At 36.0% G+C, this 15,327-nt stretch overlaps 2 protein-coding genes and 1 long non-coding RNA gene across 5 annotated transcripts; 1 reads left to right on the top strand and 2 right to left on the bottom strand.

Moving 5' to 3' along the window:
• The first annotated feature begins 4,150 nt into the window (after nt 1–4,150).
• On the top strand, nt 4,151–5,586 carry PDF1 (protodermal factor 1). The gene is given in 4 exon segments (XM_089782396.1): nt 4,151–4,401; nt 4,606–4,760; nt 4,763–4,989; nt 5,066–5,586. Coding segments are annotated over 4 exon segments (888 nt in total). The 5' UTR covers nt 4,151–4,226; the 3' UTR covers nt 5,397–5,586.
• Nucleotides 5,587–6,150: 564 nt separating this feature from the next.
• LOC110410008 (secretion-regulating guanine nucleotide exchange factor) lies at nt 6,151–11,736 on the bottom strand. Of its 3 annotated transcripts, none has more exons than XR_002444631.1 (3): nt 11,584–11,736; nt 10,025–11,312; nt 6,151–7,956 (listed from the first exon to the last, which is right to left on the bottom strand). XR_002444631.1 is itself a non-coding variant. In XM_021419569.2 (2 exons), exon 2 carries the CDS (start codon nt 11,308–11,310, stop codon nt 10,267–10,269), a length of 1,044 nt encoding a protein of 347 aa, XP_021275244.1. In that variant the 5' UTR covers nt 11,311–11,312; nt 11,584–11,736; the 3' UTR covers nt 9,516–10,266. The 3 variants fall into 3 exon arrangements, 1 of the variants encoding a protein (XP_021275244.1); XR_002444632.1 differs by having other exon boundaries at nt 6,155–6,449; XM_021419569.2 differs by lacking the exon at nt 6,151–7,956 and having other exon boundaries at nt 9,516–11,312.
• A 1,711-nt stretch (nt 11,737–13,447) lies between these two features.
• On the bottom strand, nt 13,448–14,483 carry LOC110409617 (uncharacterized). The gene is made up of 2 exons (XR_002444591.1): nt 14,228–14,483; nt 13,448–14,135 (listed from the first exon to the last, which is right to left on the bottom strand). It is a non-coding gene; the product is annotated as an uncharacterized LOC110409617 (long non-coding RNA).
• Nucleotides 14,484–15,327: the final 844 nt, after the last annotated feature.

The following is a 15,327-nucleotide window of genomic DNA, read 5'->3' as shown; positions in this document are numbered from 1 at the left end:
TACAGAAATTTTAACAATTCATGAAGCAAGTCATGAATGTATCTAATTAAAATTTGTAACTCAACACATTTGAGAAACATGTGGCTTGTCAATTGAGATAGAAATTCCAACAACATTATATGATGATAATACCATTCACATAGCACATTTGAAAAAATGATACATTAAAGACAATAAGACTAAATATATTTCATCAGAATTCTTCTTCACTGATGATCTCTAAAAAAAAAGTAATATTAGCATTCAACAAATTCAGTCAAATGATAATCTAATACATTTATTCACCAAAGGCCTTCTTATTATAATATTTGAAAAGTTGATACAAAATATTGGAATATGCCATTTCAAAGATATTAAATAATGCAGTCATCATGAGAGTAAAATACACACTGTACTATTTTCCTGCATCAAAGTTTTTTCCGAGGTAATATTTAAAAAACTTATTCTTGAAAAGAATTATAAAATTTTTTTATTTTACTCAAAATTTTTCTTATGAGGGTTTTTTAGTAAGATTTTAATAAGACATACTTTTAGTACAATGGATATTTAAGGGAAGTATTGTGAATATATAATGAATATCTATTTTATTATATATATCTAGATTTAGATATAGATTAGATTAAATTAAAATTTAGATTTAACTCATCCATCTAATCTCTTAATATTATTTTTATTTTATAAATTTTATTTAGATAAAAAGTTATTAGTTTATAAATAGCTTCTCACTTCATTTATAAATTTAATATGATTTTCTTACTTATTCTAAATACTGTCTTCATGATTATTTTTTTTATAATTATTCTTATAATTTATATTATAATAAAAAGACATTATAACCTTTTTTATTTCAAAATGATATTTTTGATCATTAATTTTGTTACTTAACAATTGAAAAAAATTTAAAACCTGATACCACCTAAACTTTTTTTAAAACACAAATACCTCTTATAATTTTTTTTTTAATTTAGACATATTCTCTTTAAAAAAAAAATTCTAATCGTCCCTCTCCTCAGGTAATGTACAAGATCACCCCGGCTTCTCCATTCGAAACTCAGGCCTTGGGACATTATCCAGAGCCTGTACAACAGTCCTTTTATACAGAGTTGACAGAGACAACAATTATAAAGAATGGAAACCACCAATCAATCAACCCTATTTCTCCACTGTCCATCTGAAAAACCAAGAGACAGTCAACCTCAAAGTCAACAAACAGATATAAGGCACAGACCAACGCCAAAGTTGAGGCCATGCAGGTAGAAAGTGGATCTCATCGACAGCCACCATCATTCCAGTCAGCAAGCACATATATAATGTCTAATCTTATTAAAATTCCAGCAACTCCAGATTAAGAACTATCAAGCAATTTTTAAAATGTTTGAAGAAATAAAAGAACGATTTTTATTTTTGTATAAATACTGTTTTGTTTTGTTTTTTTTAAAATTTTTGTGGAAAGATATATTAGTAAGACTGTTGAACCATTATTTTTGTCCATGGCAGCTGAGTCTAAATGGTCTCATAAAAGGGGGAATTGACTTCGTAAGCAGCATTAAATTGAGCATGTGGGGCTGCTGCTCTCTACTGTCTATACATTATACAACCCCAACCCTTTTCCCAAATTATGTCAGGTTGAGACTTGACACACAATATAATATGGCCCAACATTTATGTCAAATTTTGAAATCCCTTCTTCCCCAAATAATTTGTTCTTCTTTGGGAACGGAAATCATAATCATATCAGCTTTCAGAAGATTAAACAAAAATTAAGAAAAAAAAGGAAATTGTTTTGAAGAAAATCCAAAGCTTCCTTCCGAGACATGGTGGCTTTGAACCTATTAAGCTAGGATCTGGTCTGCTACAACTGTAATAATAATAATTAAAGCAAAAGTAAATGAGTGTTTTCTTATTAGTTAACCTTACGCATTTACTGTCGTTATTAGGTAGTTGCAGGCGGCCAGCCTGCTCCGTCTATGACAGCTCACTTTGAAGTGTGCAATGGCAAAGCCTTTCCTTACACAGGCCACCCTTAAATTAACCTCTCTCTCTCTCTCTCTCTCTCTCTCTCTCTCTCGTACATCTTTGCTTAAAATTTGGGTCAAAAGTCCCAAAAGACAGGTTTTTTACAGGATTAAACTATAGGCTTCCAAATGGCACGATCTTTGCTGTCTTTCTTTACTACCACACCTACCTCTCTGCCATAGCCATTAAGTTGAGAGAACAACCCATTTTCACTTTGCAGCATTCTGGGTCCATTTCTCCACGTTAGGGTTAGTCAGGGCTCATCTGCATGCTTTGGGAATTTACATTTCATCATGTTCATGTCCCATCTATCTCTCTGATCTATTCTGGTTGGTGGAGACAGCTTGTACAAAGTGTTAGCATCAGTGTCCTGCTACAACTAGAAGAATTAACAAAAAGACAAGCTTCATTTTGTACTTTTAGCCTTAGCAATCTACATAAGAAATTACCATAGCATAGTATTCCATTGCAAAATCACAAGCCAATTTACTATAAAATCTAAGAAACCCAATAAGGTCTTGATCATCATGGATATAAAACTGGGGAAATAGTAGCCTAGAATTTTCGGGCCAGGAAGCCAGAAATGAGTTCCATGTCTATGAACCATGCTATACTAAGAGCAGGCTCCACTTAAACCTGAATGTCAGTCATTTATTTACTTACTTGAGATAGAGGCTAGAGCTGTGGCCTGTGGGGACTAATCATGTTTCAATTAGTAAACTTTACCGTCCCTTCTGCGAGAAATTAATGGCGGTTTCCTTACCCATTTTATTTTGCTATGGATCTATGCTAATAGAGTTGGGGCCACCTAAACCAAGCCCCTCTCCAACAGTGTTTTCCTTTCCTTACTAATATTTTGCTGCCAACCTACTCCAAACTTGATATGAGCAAATTTTGGCAGGAAGAGACATGAATCTTTTAGGTTGTGTAGGTTCCACAATGACAGAATTTCAATGAAGCGCTCTTAGCAGCAACCAGGGGGTGAAGCATTCCCACTAAATTGCAAAGCATTTCTCAGACGTATAGTAACACTCTGCTATCACAATGAAGCATTCTCAACTGTTTATATTTATGTATATCAGTAGACTGTCTTACTAAACTTGTCAGCATTAATGTTTACTGCCTCTCGTACCAAAGTTCCAACAAGAAGACATTCATGTTCACACATGGATTATTTCAGATTGGCCAACATTTCACAGAATAAACCCAAATTAAGCCATGAAATTCTTGGTATAATTCGCCTTCTTGGCCAGAATAAAGACCATGATAACAACAAGATCAATTGTCACAAACACTAGATTATGTTAGCAAACAGGTGTTTCATATATATAAAGAGTCATTGATGATTTGATTTCATTGCTCGGTTTGTTTATATGTACTCCCTCTATCGCACTAATATTGATTGTCCAATTAAAAAGTATCGTGGAAGGCAGACAAAGTGACAAGATAAGAGGGACGTAAGGAAGTATATATTCTTCACATAAACTTACAAAGATCCTACGATTTAAGCATTATTAACCTCGTGGACTACCAGCCTATTGGTTTTTTATGTCCCTGTATTGGTCCCGTATGTACCTGAACTAAGTAAGAATGGTCCCAATTCATTTATCTCTCTTCATTGGATTTTCTGCCACTTGGACTTGGCAATTACTTAAGGCTGAAACGTGAAGCCCGCGCCCTTTCCTAAAATATCAGAGGGTGTAACAAGAAACTATCCTCCCAGTATTTGAGTCCTTTGAACAGAGTATTCAGATCATATCTAATCAAGCCACCATGAACCAGGACAAGGAAAATGATTAGTCCATGCTTAATCCTAAATCTCAATTAACCAAAAAAAAAAAATCTATTCATGCTTAAACCAATCCATGCCATAATCACACAGTAAGCATTTCGGTGTGTAGTTCACTTTTTATATCAAGTCATATTAAAAACAGACATGTAAATGGCAGAAGTAAGGGAAAGGAAGGGGGTAATTAGATACGTCCGTATGAGTTGATGTCCTCCTTAGAGAACCATTTCAACTATACATGGTTTCAACAATTCAAAGTTATTAAAAGTAAATTTAAATGCACCTGCTGTCATCAACTAACCTCATGCTGCTTCACCTGCTTCTATTTACTTCACCTTGTCCACCCTTTATATTTTCCCCCCACTCTTCTGAACCAACACAACTTCCAATCTTCATTCTCTTTTTACTACATCAGACAGAGATGGAGAGGGAAAGAAGCAAGCTGGTTTCTTTGTTCATGTGGGTTGTCGTAGCTGGGTTGCGTGTCCAGAATTTGGTCATTCCAGTAACGTCCACTAGCTTTGAAGAGCAGAAGAACTACTATCCAGCTCCAGACCCTCCATCAGGAACTCCCCCTCAGGTTTCACTCTCTCTTAGCACTCACATTACCCCAAAGAAACTACTTGTCATTGCTGCTCACATGTTATGTTAAACGTAATCCCTGTCAGTTATGCCAAAATACTGTGCCTTGTTTAGTATATGGTTCATACAAGTTGGCTGATGTTCCCATATTAATTGTTGTTTTATCTTCCTTTGCCATCCCACAACATGCATGCTCATTCCAATGGTGCTAAGTGCAGGTTCACACGGTTCAGGAGGTAGCTATGGCGGCACAACTCCCTCTCATGGAACCCCATCACATGGAGGTGGCTACCACCCAACACCAACACCATCAACGCCTCCAGGTGGAAATTGTGGGACTCCACCACACGAACCATCAACTCCATTCAAGACCATTCACACCCTCCTTCACATGGTGGATATTACCACTCCCCTCCAACTTATGGAGGTGGCAGTCCTCCGACTTATGGAGGTGGCAGTCCTCCGACATATGGAGGTGGCAGTCCTCCAACACCAGTTACTGTAAGCCCACCAACTACTCCCTCTATTGACCCTGGAACTCCAAGCATTCCTACACCTCCATTCTTTCCTGCTCCAACTCCACCTATTGGAGGTACATGCAAGTAAGTCACAGTAACTTCCAAATGTTGCTTTCATCATGAAGTTATGACCCTAACAACTCATATTTGTTACTTTCAGTTTCTGGAGGAGTCACCCAGCACTGATATGGGGTATGCTTGGCTGGTGGGGCACTTTAGGTAGTGCATTCGGCGCGACCAGCGTTCCTGGGTTTGGAACAACTATGAGCTTGCCACAAGCACTTTCAAACACACGTACCGATGGATTTGGGGCGCTTTACCGGGAAGGGACAGCTTCCTTGCTGAACTCCATGGTAAATAACAGGTTCTCATTCTCAACTAAGCAAGTTAGGGAGAGTTTTGTTGCAGCACTAGGCTCAAACAGCGCTGCAGCAGGTCAGGCTCATCTCTTCAAGCTTGCCAATGAAGGCCACCTCAAGCCCAGGGCCTAAACAAAACCTTCCGTTTGTCAGTTTCTTGAAGCATTTTATCCACTAGTGTGTGCTACTTAGATTGTGTTTGTAGTATTTTCTAAAATCTGTGATGCTACAGCTTTCATTTGGATAGATACTGTCTCGAGAATTAAATGTTAAAGTTTATGTTTTCTTATTGTTAGAATAAGATTTAAGATTTTGGTTTCAATTTCCTCGTGCCACACATCAGTATCTATTTGTATTGGGTTTCTTCTATTTGCTTAGCAAACAAAAAGGGGAGAAGATTTTGGTTTCAGTTCCACATATTCTACACAGATAGAAGCTGCATTAAAAGGTACTGGTTACTAAATCGGAAACCATAGTTTAAAACCATCTGAAACAATCTCTATTGGTAAAATCAAACGATATCTCCAAGCATTTTAAATTTCAATTAGATAATGGCCCAGACCAAGCATATCGCATGACTGGGGCTGCTCCTAAGAGTGAGAGCATGTACCGTGCTGACTACAACAAAGGGAGTGTGGTAAGAATAAATGAGAAATGAATGCGCATTAAATGGCCATGATACAAAGCAGTGGGACCTGCAGACAGCCCTATGTAGTTCCATCACTATATGCACAGCCGTAGGAAATCCATGAACCCCATTTAAGAGTTTGGAGCTGCATAAACCAGATCTCATAAGAACAATTAAGACGAGTTATAACACAACAAACGTAGTACCAAGGCCGTGATGGCTCAATGTCATTATCATATACTAAATATTGGTCTCATTATCATAAAAGGTAAACAGATGTTTACCTCTCATCAACATGAAGAAAACAAAGTCTTCATCTGACAGAAATTCTAATGACAATCCTGGTTAACTAGAAGCCATTCCTTCCAAGTCACATTTGAAGCAACAATTTTACAATCATGGGATCTGTCTCAAATGAAAGTAAAAAGGAAGCTCAACAAGAAAATAACTGGGCAGGAAGGCCTGGGCGCAAAATACCCTAGTTCCAACTTGTCATTCCAGCTTTTATTCAAACTCTTCACTATGAGAGGAAGCATTATATCTTTGCTCGCTTTATCCTGCAGATAAGAGAAAGGGAAAACACTACTGTACATACACTGAGCCAGAGCTAAAGTACCAACCAGAAATCATCAACAATGTCAAAGTAAACATGACATTTGATAACAAGTTAACAATCCTCTGACAAAAAATATGGGCAATTGAAAACCCTAATCATCAGCTGATTACGGGAAACCACTTTCCAGTATAACGTGTTATTGCTCCTAAGTATTTATCATTCTTACTTTTCTCCCTGGAGGCTCAGGACTTCAAAATGAGATACCGAACTTGCCATCATGATGTTTGTGAGAAAGGAAAATTGTCTTCTTAGATTCCTACCCAGTGTCTCAGTACTTCGTCCTTGCACTCAAATGTCATTGTAACATTCAACATGCTGTTTCAGACTCACTCATTCAAGGTATATACACATGAGGTGAATTATTAAACTCAATCTAACTCCATTCATTTTCTAAAGTTTGAATTAATTTGTGATGGTTATGGAAAATTAAATAAGTCTAGAAACTACTACTTCAAATGGTGGTAACAGCATGAAGCATAAACCCTTTGGGAATCTGATTCACCATTATTTCTAGTCCACTGATGATTTTCAGGACACCTCAGGTGCCAATGTAAATAATTCTCTAAGTTTTAATCTGCCTAAAAGAAAAAAGTTTCAAAGCCATTATCAAAATTAACTATTGCTAACAGCAATGTCAAGAAGTAACAAATAAGCTAAGTTGCAATGGTTAACACATACAAATTCCAATAGATATAGCTTGAAATCAGTAAATTTTACTTGCAGTAATGAATAAATTAAAGTAAATAGTGTCAACAAGAAGTTAATAAACAAGTGTGGCTACCATATGATCATGACAGATGCAGCTACCCCATAAAAATTTCACCAAGCAAAGCCAGTCACAGAAAGTAGATCAACACTAAAGAAAATAATAATAAATCAAGGTACATTAATTTCATGTGTCATTTTGTTAAGAGACATGGATAGAGAGATGTCTAGTAATAGAGAGAAAATCAATTAGAAGACATCCATGTTTCCTTTTAAAATTTTGGAAATTTTGATTTACTTTAATTCCTAATAAAATCAGAGGGTTGCTTCCAAGACTAGAGAAGATATGACAATGCAACAATAAAACGCATACCAACCCAGGCTCTAAATATAACTAGTTGGGGTTCAAGCTCTCCGAGAGTATAGAAATGAACTTGTGCAAGGCCAAGGCATCATGACATTTTAGTAACTTGAAATCATGTACATCAAGAAATAAGAGAGTGCTAGCTGAAAGTTAATTGAGGGGGATAGGCTTAACTAACACTTGACTTTATAGTATTTGATTTTTATCTTTATAAATTTGATAAAACAATATGGTCTAATGATTGGGCTTGTATCTCATGTAAAAAGAAGAGCACCACAAGTATAGAGTGTGATGTTGCTGATATTTCCTTCAGCATCTACAGCCTTGAGCCTCTGAACCTTGTTTGTGGTTGTTGATGCAGGCACCAGATTGGATTGAGCTGTATATGTAAAATGCTTGAATAAATGAAGAAGGCAACCAAAATTTATGACTTCCCCGGACAACATAATTCTAGTGAGTGGATTCTAGTTACATTTTTAACTCCAGGAAACTATGGCCAAGAAGTCAGAAGAAAAAAAAAGAGAAAGAAAAGGCATAAATGGAGAAAATGTACAACATGTATTCATATAGTTATAAAGATCTTAGGACAAATTAAGATGCAACTTCTTCAGAATACAACACAGATAGCACAAGTCTGAGATAGAAGCCACTGAGACTAGGATCAGATGCAAGGGTAATCCACGTTAGTATAATATACTGAAGTACATGAGACCATTAGATTAACTGGAAAGACGTTCTTCATAGAATGATTGTATTTCTGGTAAGGTTGTGCCATCAAGAATGCAATTCACAATATAAAGTCTCGATTGTGGATACAGTAAGTAGCAAGCTGCATTTACTTTATTCATTGAATGTCAAAGTTCACATTTGAGAAAAAAGGAAAGTAGAGACCATGAGGAGGAATGTTAAGGGAAAATCTAAAAAAATGTTAAAAATCCTACCACATGAAGAATGGATGCCACAATCTCACCAAGACAACTATTAACAACCAACATTGAAAAATAGCACTGAGGTAGTAACAGATTTATACACACACAAAGAGACCAAAATTTTGTAAGCATTTAAGCTACACAAACACTGTATATGATTGACTGCATCAAGTCGGTATCCAAAATCACTTATTCAAGTCTCTATGTCATATCTTGAAAGGAAACTGGGAAAAGGCTCTTTGTCACCAACGTAGCCAAGAAAAATGCTTTTATTGTTAGTTTCTCCATCAGCTTTGAGTAGTGACCCAAGCCACAAACTAGAGCGAATTTTCCACAACATGAAATGGAAGAAGACTTGTTGAAGGGGGAAGAATCAGGAGGGCCTTTTGTTCGCTATCTTAGATTGGACAAAACTTCATATAATCATTTCTTTTACTTTTAAGGAGGCTAATTCGTAGCTCATTAAAGGAAAATTTATGATTTTGGCTATACTTATTTCAACATTAGCACTGGCATTGACTTTTGATATTATACAGCTCTGAGCTGCTTGTTTTTTATTTTGATACAAAATCCAGTGAGCACATACATCTCTATATTCTCCAATAACACAAGTATAAAATTTCAGAATTTAATTTTAGGAGACACAGATGCACTATGCAAATACACTTGTAGGGTACAAATTTTAGGGATGGAGAGATGAAGTGCCGCACAACAAAGTATTGAGATAAGTAGAATAGAATTCAGAAAAACGAATTGGAAACGCTGCTGAAGCTCAAGCAACATGGACAAAGCGTAGAAAACTGAAAACATAGACTAGTAAATAATAATGCATTTCACATATTCAGAGTAACAAGACCTGGCACTCAAGTAAGAATTAGTTCTATCCATAAGCAGAATCATCTGGTACCAAGATATTACAATCAACCTTTGTGATATCCAGTATCAATCAAAACAATTAGCAGAGATTTGACTATGTAGCAATATTAATTCCTTTAAACATGCGAGAATAAAAAAATCATTTACTATCTAACTAACTCAGAGTAGACTACTAATGTACCTTGCACATGATTTTCATGAACATGAAATTTTGGAATACTTAATAAAAGAATTTATTTAATAGAATAAATAACTAATAATATCGAGTCATTTATAAACAAACCCACAATTACAACTCCAAGATATCAAACCCCATAGCATAATTATTGCAAAAAGCGCAATTATACACGTATAAATGAATTTGTTTTTTTTTGTAAGTTTCCATCATAGTCTTTTAAAATATATGGATCTAGTTGCTGGCTGGGATTACATCAGATGGAGGGATTTAGGCTTATGCAGGAGCACAGATAGGGAGAAAATGCCAACTCAAAAAGTATATAGAGGAAAGATACATCATTCAAAGCAAGCATAAGAAGACCTCTCAAAGGCCACTAAGGATACTTTGCAATTCTACAAAAACTATATGAAAAAGTATTCAGAGTGTAATGAAGACTTTTTTTTGCGACATATAGTTAAATTTACCTAATACATAGCGCATGCCGTAGTTTGGTTTTAGTGCAAGTTAGGAGCTTTACATTCTCTGGTCCTTAGTTGTTTACAGACAAACTTCAAGCAGTAAACAATTTAATCCAGCTAAAGTTGAGGGATTGTAACTACGAGCTGTATGTACAAATCACTTCTGAATAGACAGTACTTCAGTTCAAAACAGTTTGCAAATCTCTTCCATGGCCGAGAAAGGAGAATGTGGCACAAAGGAATAATGCTCAAGTCATATAAGATTCAAACCATTTAAAGATCTGTTCAGATTGCAAGCTAGTCATTTCATGGTATGCAAACGCGAGATTTAGCTCCTCCTGAACAGGATGCGCTAAGCCCTTCTCCAGAAAAGTAGTCTTACTTTCCTGGAGAGCTTGTTTCCAATGTGTCATACGCCCATCCCTTTTCATATACCCATTCTCATCTATAAAGCCTTTCTCCTTGAATAAATTGAACAATCTAGCAGAAATAGTCTGATCAAGACCTGGGATTCTGTCAGACAGAAAGGTTGTTGACAGAGGCAACTCCATGCATTCAATCTCTGCAACATCAATCCCTTTGTTTTTCAAAACTTCCATAAATTCAGTTATCTTTTGTTGCCTATGTACATCTTTTGGCATGTGCACAAAAAGGGTTGGCGGATAGTCCTCTATGATGTCCATTTGATCAAACATTCCTTCAGCAATCATAAGTGCAATACTACTAAACTTCAAATCATTAGCCAGTGCAGATACAAAGTATCCACCAGAAGAGGCCCCCAAAGCCACAAGAGGTAGCTTTTCAAGGTTCTGTCTCTTAACCCACCATCTGATAATATCTTCAACAATCAATCTTTCCTTCCCAAACGTCCAACATCTCCCTGCACTCGATATAGTCAAGACAGCAAATTTCCGAGCAAGAGCATGAAGAACAAGGAGCCTTTCCTCCGGCAAACCAACACATTCAGGGCATTTAGAAGACCTATCCCAAAAGTTGACAGCTCTCCCACTACATCCATGAGCTAGAAAAAGAACAGCCTTAGGCAAATCAGGTATTTGCCATATCAAATCCGTGCCATTCCTGAATTCCCTTTCTGGATTAAATTGCACCAAAGACTCAAACCCATTCCATTTTTGGTTCGGTAGACCATACACTGGAATTGGGTTTTCATCATTTTTGCGGAAAAACATCAGCAATGCTACTAAGACTGAAACAAGAAACATAACCGGCACCATAACCGGGCATCTTTTAGGTCCATTCCATGCCTTTGACTTTGTTCCGCGATTCAACATGACTATCAACAGAGATACAATAAGAATCTCGAAGAAATCCAAAACGTATAAAAATTATAAAAAAAAAACCCCTAAATGTAATTAAAATGATTCATAGGTTCAGAGTCCAGTAATTCAGTGTTGAATTAGTCTAAGAGTCTCAAAGGTTGTTTGAATAAATCTGAAATGTTAGACATTATCACATCCAACTTGGAGAAGGTAAACACAAATATTTGAGATGCCAAATGAAAGCCTGAAGCTTCGGAATGAAAGAAGGAAACAAAAAGTAAATACCTGCAAAAAAATTTGGGGTTGGAGATCTACTCCTCTGGTTTTCACGCCTCGAGAAAGCTGTGCTTCTGTTTCCAGCCTTTGCAGCTTTGGAAAGGGGTTTAAGGGGTGCAATGTAAAAATATATAATATATTAGTATACTAATAAAGTATAAACATAACAATTGATGGGGTAATTTTACCTTTTTTAATGTACTTTATATCAAGATAAAAACAGAAGGAATTCTTCCTCAAATTTGGTATTACAAAATACTATGAATTAAAGTCTGAGTGAACTTAATTTGTTGAAGTGCATGAGTTTAAAGAAATTGTCATTTCCACCAAGTAATTCCTTTTGAATTTGTAGTACTGGGAAAAGGATAGATTCTCGACAATGCTCTATCTCACTGAGAAAAAAAAAGGAGATTTTGTAAGCTTCACATTCCACTATTAGTGAATTTGATCTAATTTTATAGTAATTTGTGAATTTATTTGATTTATTTTCATAGATTTTTTTCTTATTTTGTTTAACGCTCTTTCTTTTCTTTTCTCTTCATATTAATTGGTTTAATGCTAATTGTGTTTTAACTTGCTATTTTTATATAATTTTTTATTTACAAAATAAAATTAAACTTCACAAGTCCTTATCGCGATGCTATTTATTTACTTTTATTTATACATTTGAAGCACATTGCCCTCCATTGTATTGTATTTGTAAGGTACTGACAAAGAAACTTGAATTAGAAGCATCCAAATCTAATATTCGTGATATATAGAGCTTGCATGCACGTGTTTGGCGTATAGAGCAGTGGATCGAGTTGGCAATTGCAAAATCTGTTTCTTCGTACCCACAACTTCCCTATCTGTTCTTCTCCATTATAGTTTTAATCTTTCTAATTTTCTCTGCTTTTGCTGTGAACTAAAAGGGATGAATCAGTTCCGGTACAATTAAGAGAAAGTTTACTTCTTCCACCGCCTACATCTTAAGTCCTTAAAACTCCATCAGAACACAACATCATTTAATGATGCATCTATTTTTTTCTGGATTTCTTATCCAGATTGATGAACCATGTTCAACTGTTAAACTTTTACTAATGTATATAAAACGTTGATTAATCCAGAGAAATCCCAACTTCTGCAAAGATCATCCACCAAATTGTTGGCGACATTATCTCAAGGATGTCAAAACCACAAGCTCCAGTTGGACTGCATATTATGACGGCTACACTGAATTATCTCAAGGATGTCAAATCCCAACTTCATCTGATGATCTCAAAACAGAAGAAGAAGAAGAACCCAAAACAGAGTTGCTACACTGAATTAGCTCCCAGCATTTATTTGTTTTATCAGATATCATAGTGCTTGCTGAAAAAAAAAATCAAAAAGTTTTGGATGTTCATTTTTCGTAACCACTCTGATGTTCATCTCTCCTTTTTCCGGGCAAATTGATCGAATAATATCTTCTGGCTTATCCAAAAATAAAATAACGAGAATGATTATGTTCTTTCAATGTGTTGAATTTGTGTGATTATAATCTTCTTCTCGTGATAATGAACCTGCTAGGAGGACTCGAGCAAAGCTAACAGAAAGCGGATGGAGTTTGGATGATGAGGTAAGGTAATCATCAACTTCCAAAACAAATTGAACTCTTAAAACAGAGCAACATTTTAGACCAACCCAGAAATTCTCACTAGTTTATGGTGATTTAAAAATGGTTTTACTTATCAGGTGGACTCCATTAAAGTTAAAAGTTCTCCACAGTATTTGTCCCCTGTTTTGAGCTTTACATTTCCTTGGTTTTGCTTATCTGATTTCTGTATTTGATGGCCTTTCAATGAAGGAGCAAGTAGAATGCATTTCATACCGTTATCCTCCCACAAACCTTAGATTCTAAATTCTTGAAAGTAAATTAACTCATGAATTTGGAGATATAAACTCAATAATCTACATATCAAAAAAGTAGGCAAATCTAATGGGTTTACAGGGGATTTCTGCTTTCGAACAGTAGCAAAGTTGGGGGTGATGAATTGCATTGGGCTATTGACTTTAAGGCAAATCTTTCCCTAAAGTTCTAGTGAAGCTAGCCTTGAGAGACCACCTTACAGAAACGTAAGGGACAATCAGGGCACTGAAGGAAGCCAAAGCTACAACATCAATATATGTAAACCCAAAATTACTTGAAAATAAACTAAAACAAACGCAAATCGTTCTAGCTAGACCATTTTCACACTGCTATCAATAGAAGCCAGTTTGTTCATATGCAACTGTCTTCAACATTCCATTAAAGAAGTTCCCAATTGGATATGCTCTGATCACAAACTAAACTACCGCCGAAAGGCATCACATTCATATCAACCAGGAATCAAGGAAAACAGAACTCAAACTGAGTTTGGCAGAGAGCAATCCTTGTAAGCAGTATAAGATGCCCAACAGTTGAGATCCAGCCACAGGCAAAGACAAGTAGATCTAGCACAAGTCGTCGCAGCCTCTCGCCACGTCTAATGAATGAGTTACCTTTAGGGTGTTTTTTCCTGGAGGGGCGGCGCCTTTGAACATGGATGAAAACCTTGAATCATCTGGCAAGCAAAGCATCATTAATGAATGAGTTAGTAGCTCTTCAAACTTCAAGTGTAAACTGAGATAAGAGTATAATAAGACAGATATTTACTTTGGTATTTGATAAAATAGTAATTAAAGAAGAATCATAATAGTATTTATTTATGTCATGACTTTGTTAATTCAAATCGTCCGTGCGCGATACACACATGCAAGTCTAGTTTTCTTTTTTTTTTTGTATAACTTTATAAATGCAGTGCGTGTCGCGCATGGACGATCCAGTTTAACAGTCATTTGTTTCACTCTAGTATTGGAGCATGGGGTAGCCTAGCTCTGCTCCCTAACCCTATATATACAAAAGGGGTTCGCTAAATCAATTCCCACATATTCATTTGATGATTATATGACTTTAAACGTGCATCTCTTGCGATACGACGTCAAGGGTAAATTCAACATCTAAAAAAAGTGGAATGCAGTGACAAGAGACTCAGACGGTGGGACCCCATTGTTGTATGAGTTGGCACACACCAAAATTAAGGTGCGGGAGTCACACGCATGTGATGTAGCGATGCATTAGTGTTTTGAATATTTGCCATCCCTGCTTGACAGTGGTGTGGAATTGACTCTCATCAGGACATTCACATGGAGACAGCGAGGCTTCGAAGTTGCAGCCTCTCCAATCTGAGGGCCTAATTTAAAGAATGGGGAGGGGGCGAAATCAGCTTTGCGTTTCAAACTCTTGGATTAGTCGTTTTGGGGACAGAGACATTTGCCTCTTTTCCAAAAACATAAGATTCATGCTTCTTCGGTATAAGAGCTTGAAAGCACTGATTTTATACAACTTAGGGTTTTTATATTCAGATCAATGAAGAGGAACCATTTTCATCGCCCTTTTTTTATTTTATTTGTAATTTTCACTTATACTATGTCCAATGTTTAGATGTGATTCAATCATTGAATTGGACCAAATTTTTTAAAAAAATTATATATGATTTTAATATATTAAATAAAACCACGGGGGTATGCTTTCAAACATGCAAGTGACATGGAATTAAAATATATATATATATATATATATGCGAATGTATGTATATTACTACTAATTCTTGACTGACTTGACTGGACATCAACGTAAAACGGACTGACTGGAAGGAGACAATCTCTCTCCCTCTGTCCCCCTCCCACTCTCCCTTTCACTATCGCTCGTTTTCT

This window comes from Theobroma umbraticum, unplaced genomic scaffold, assembly GCF_002168275.2.
Source record: "Theobroma umbraticum cultivar Fairchild unplaced genomic scaffold, ASM216827v3 scaffold_44.0, whole genome shotgun sequence".
Lineage (NCBI taxonomy): Eukaryota > Viridiplantae > Streptophyta > Magnoliopsida > Malvales > Malvaceae > Theobroma > Theobroma umbraticum.
This window is presented reverse-complemented; position numbering and strand designations above follow the sequence as displayed.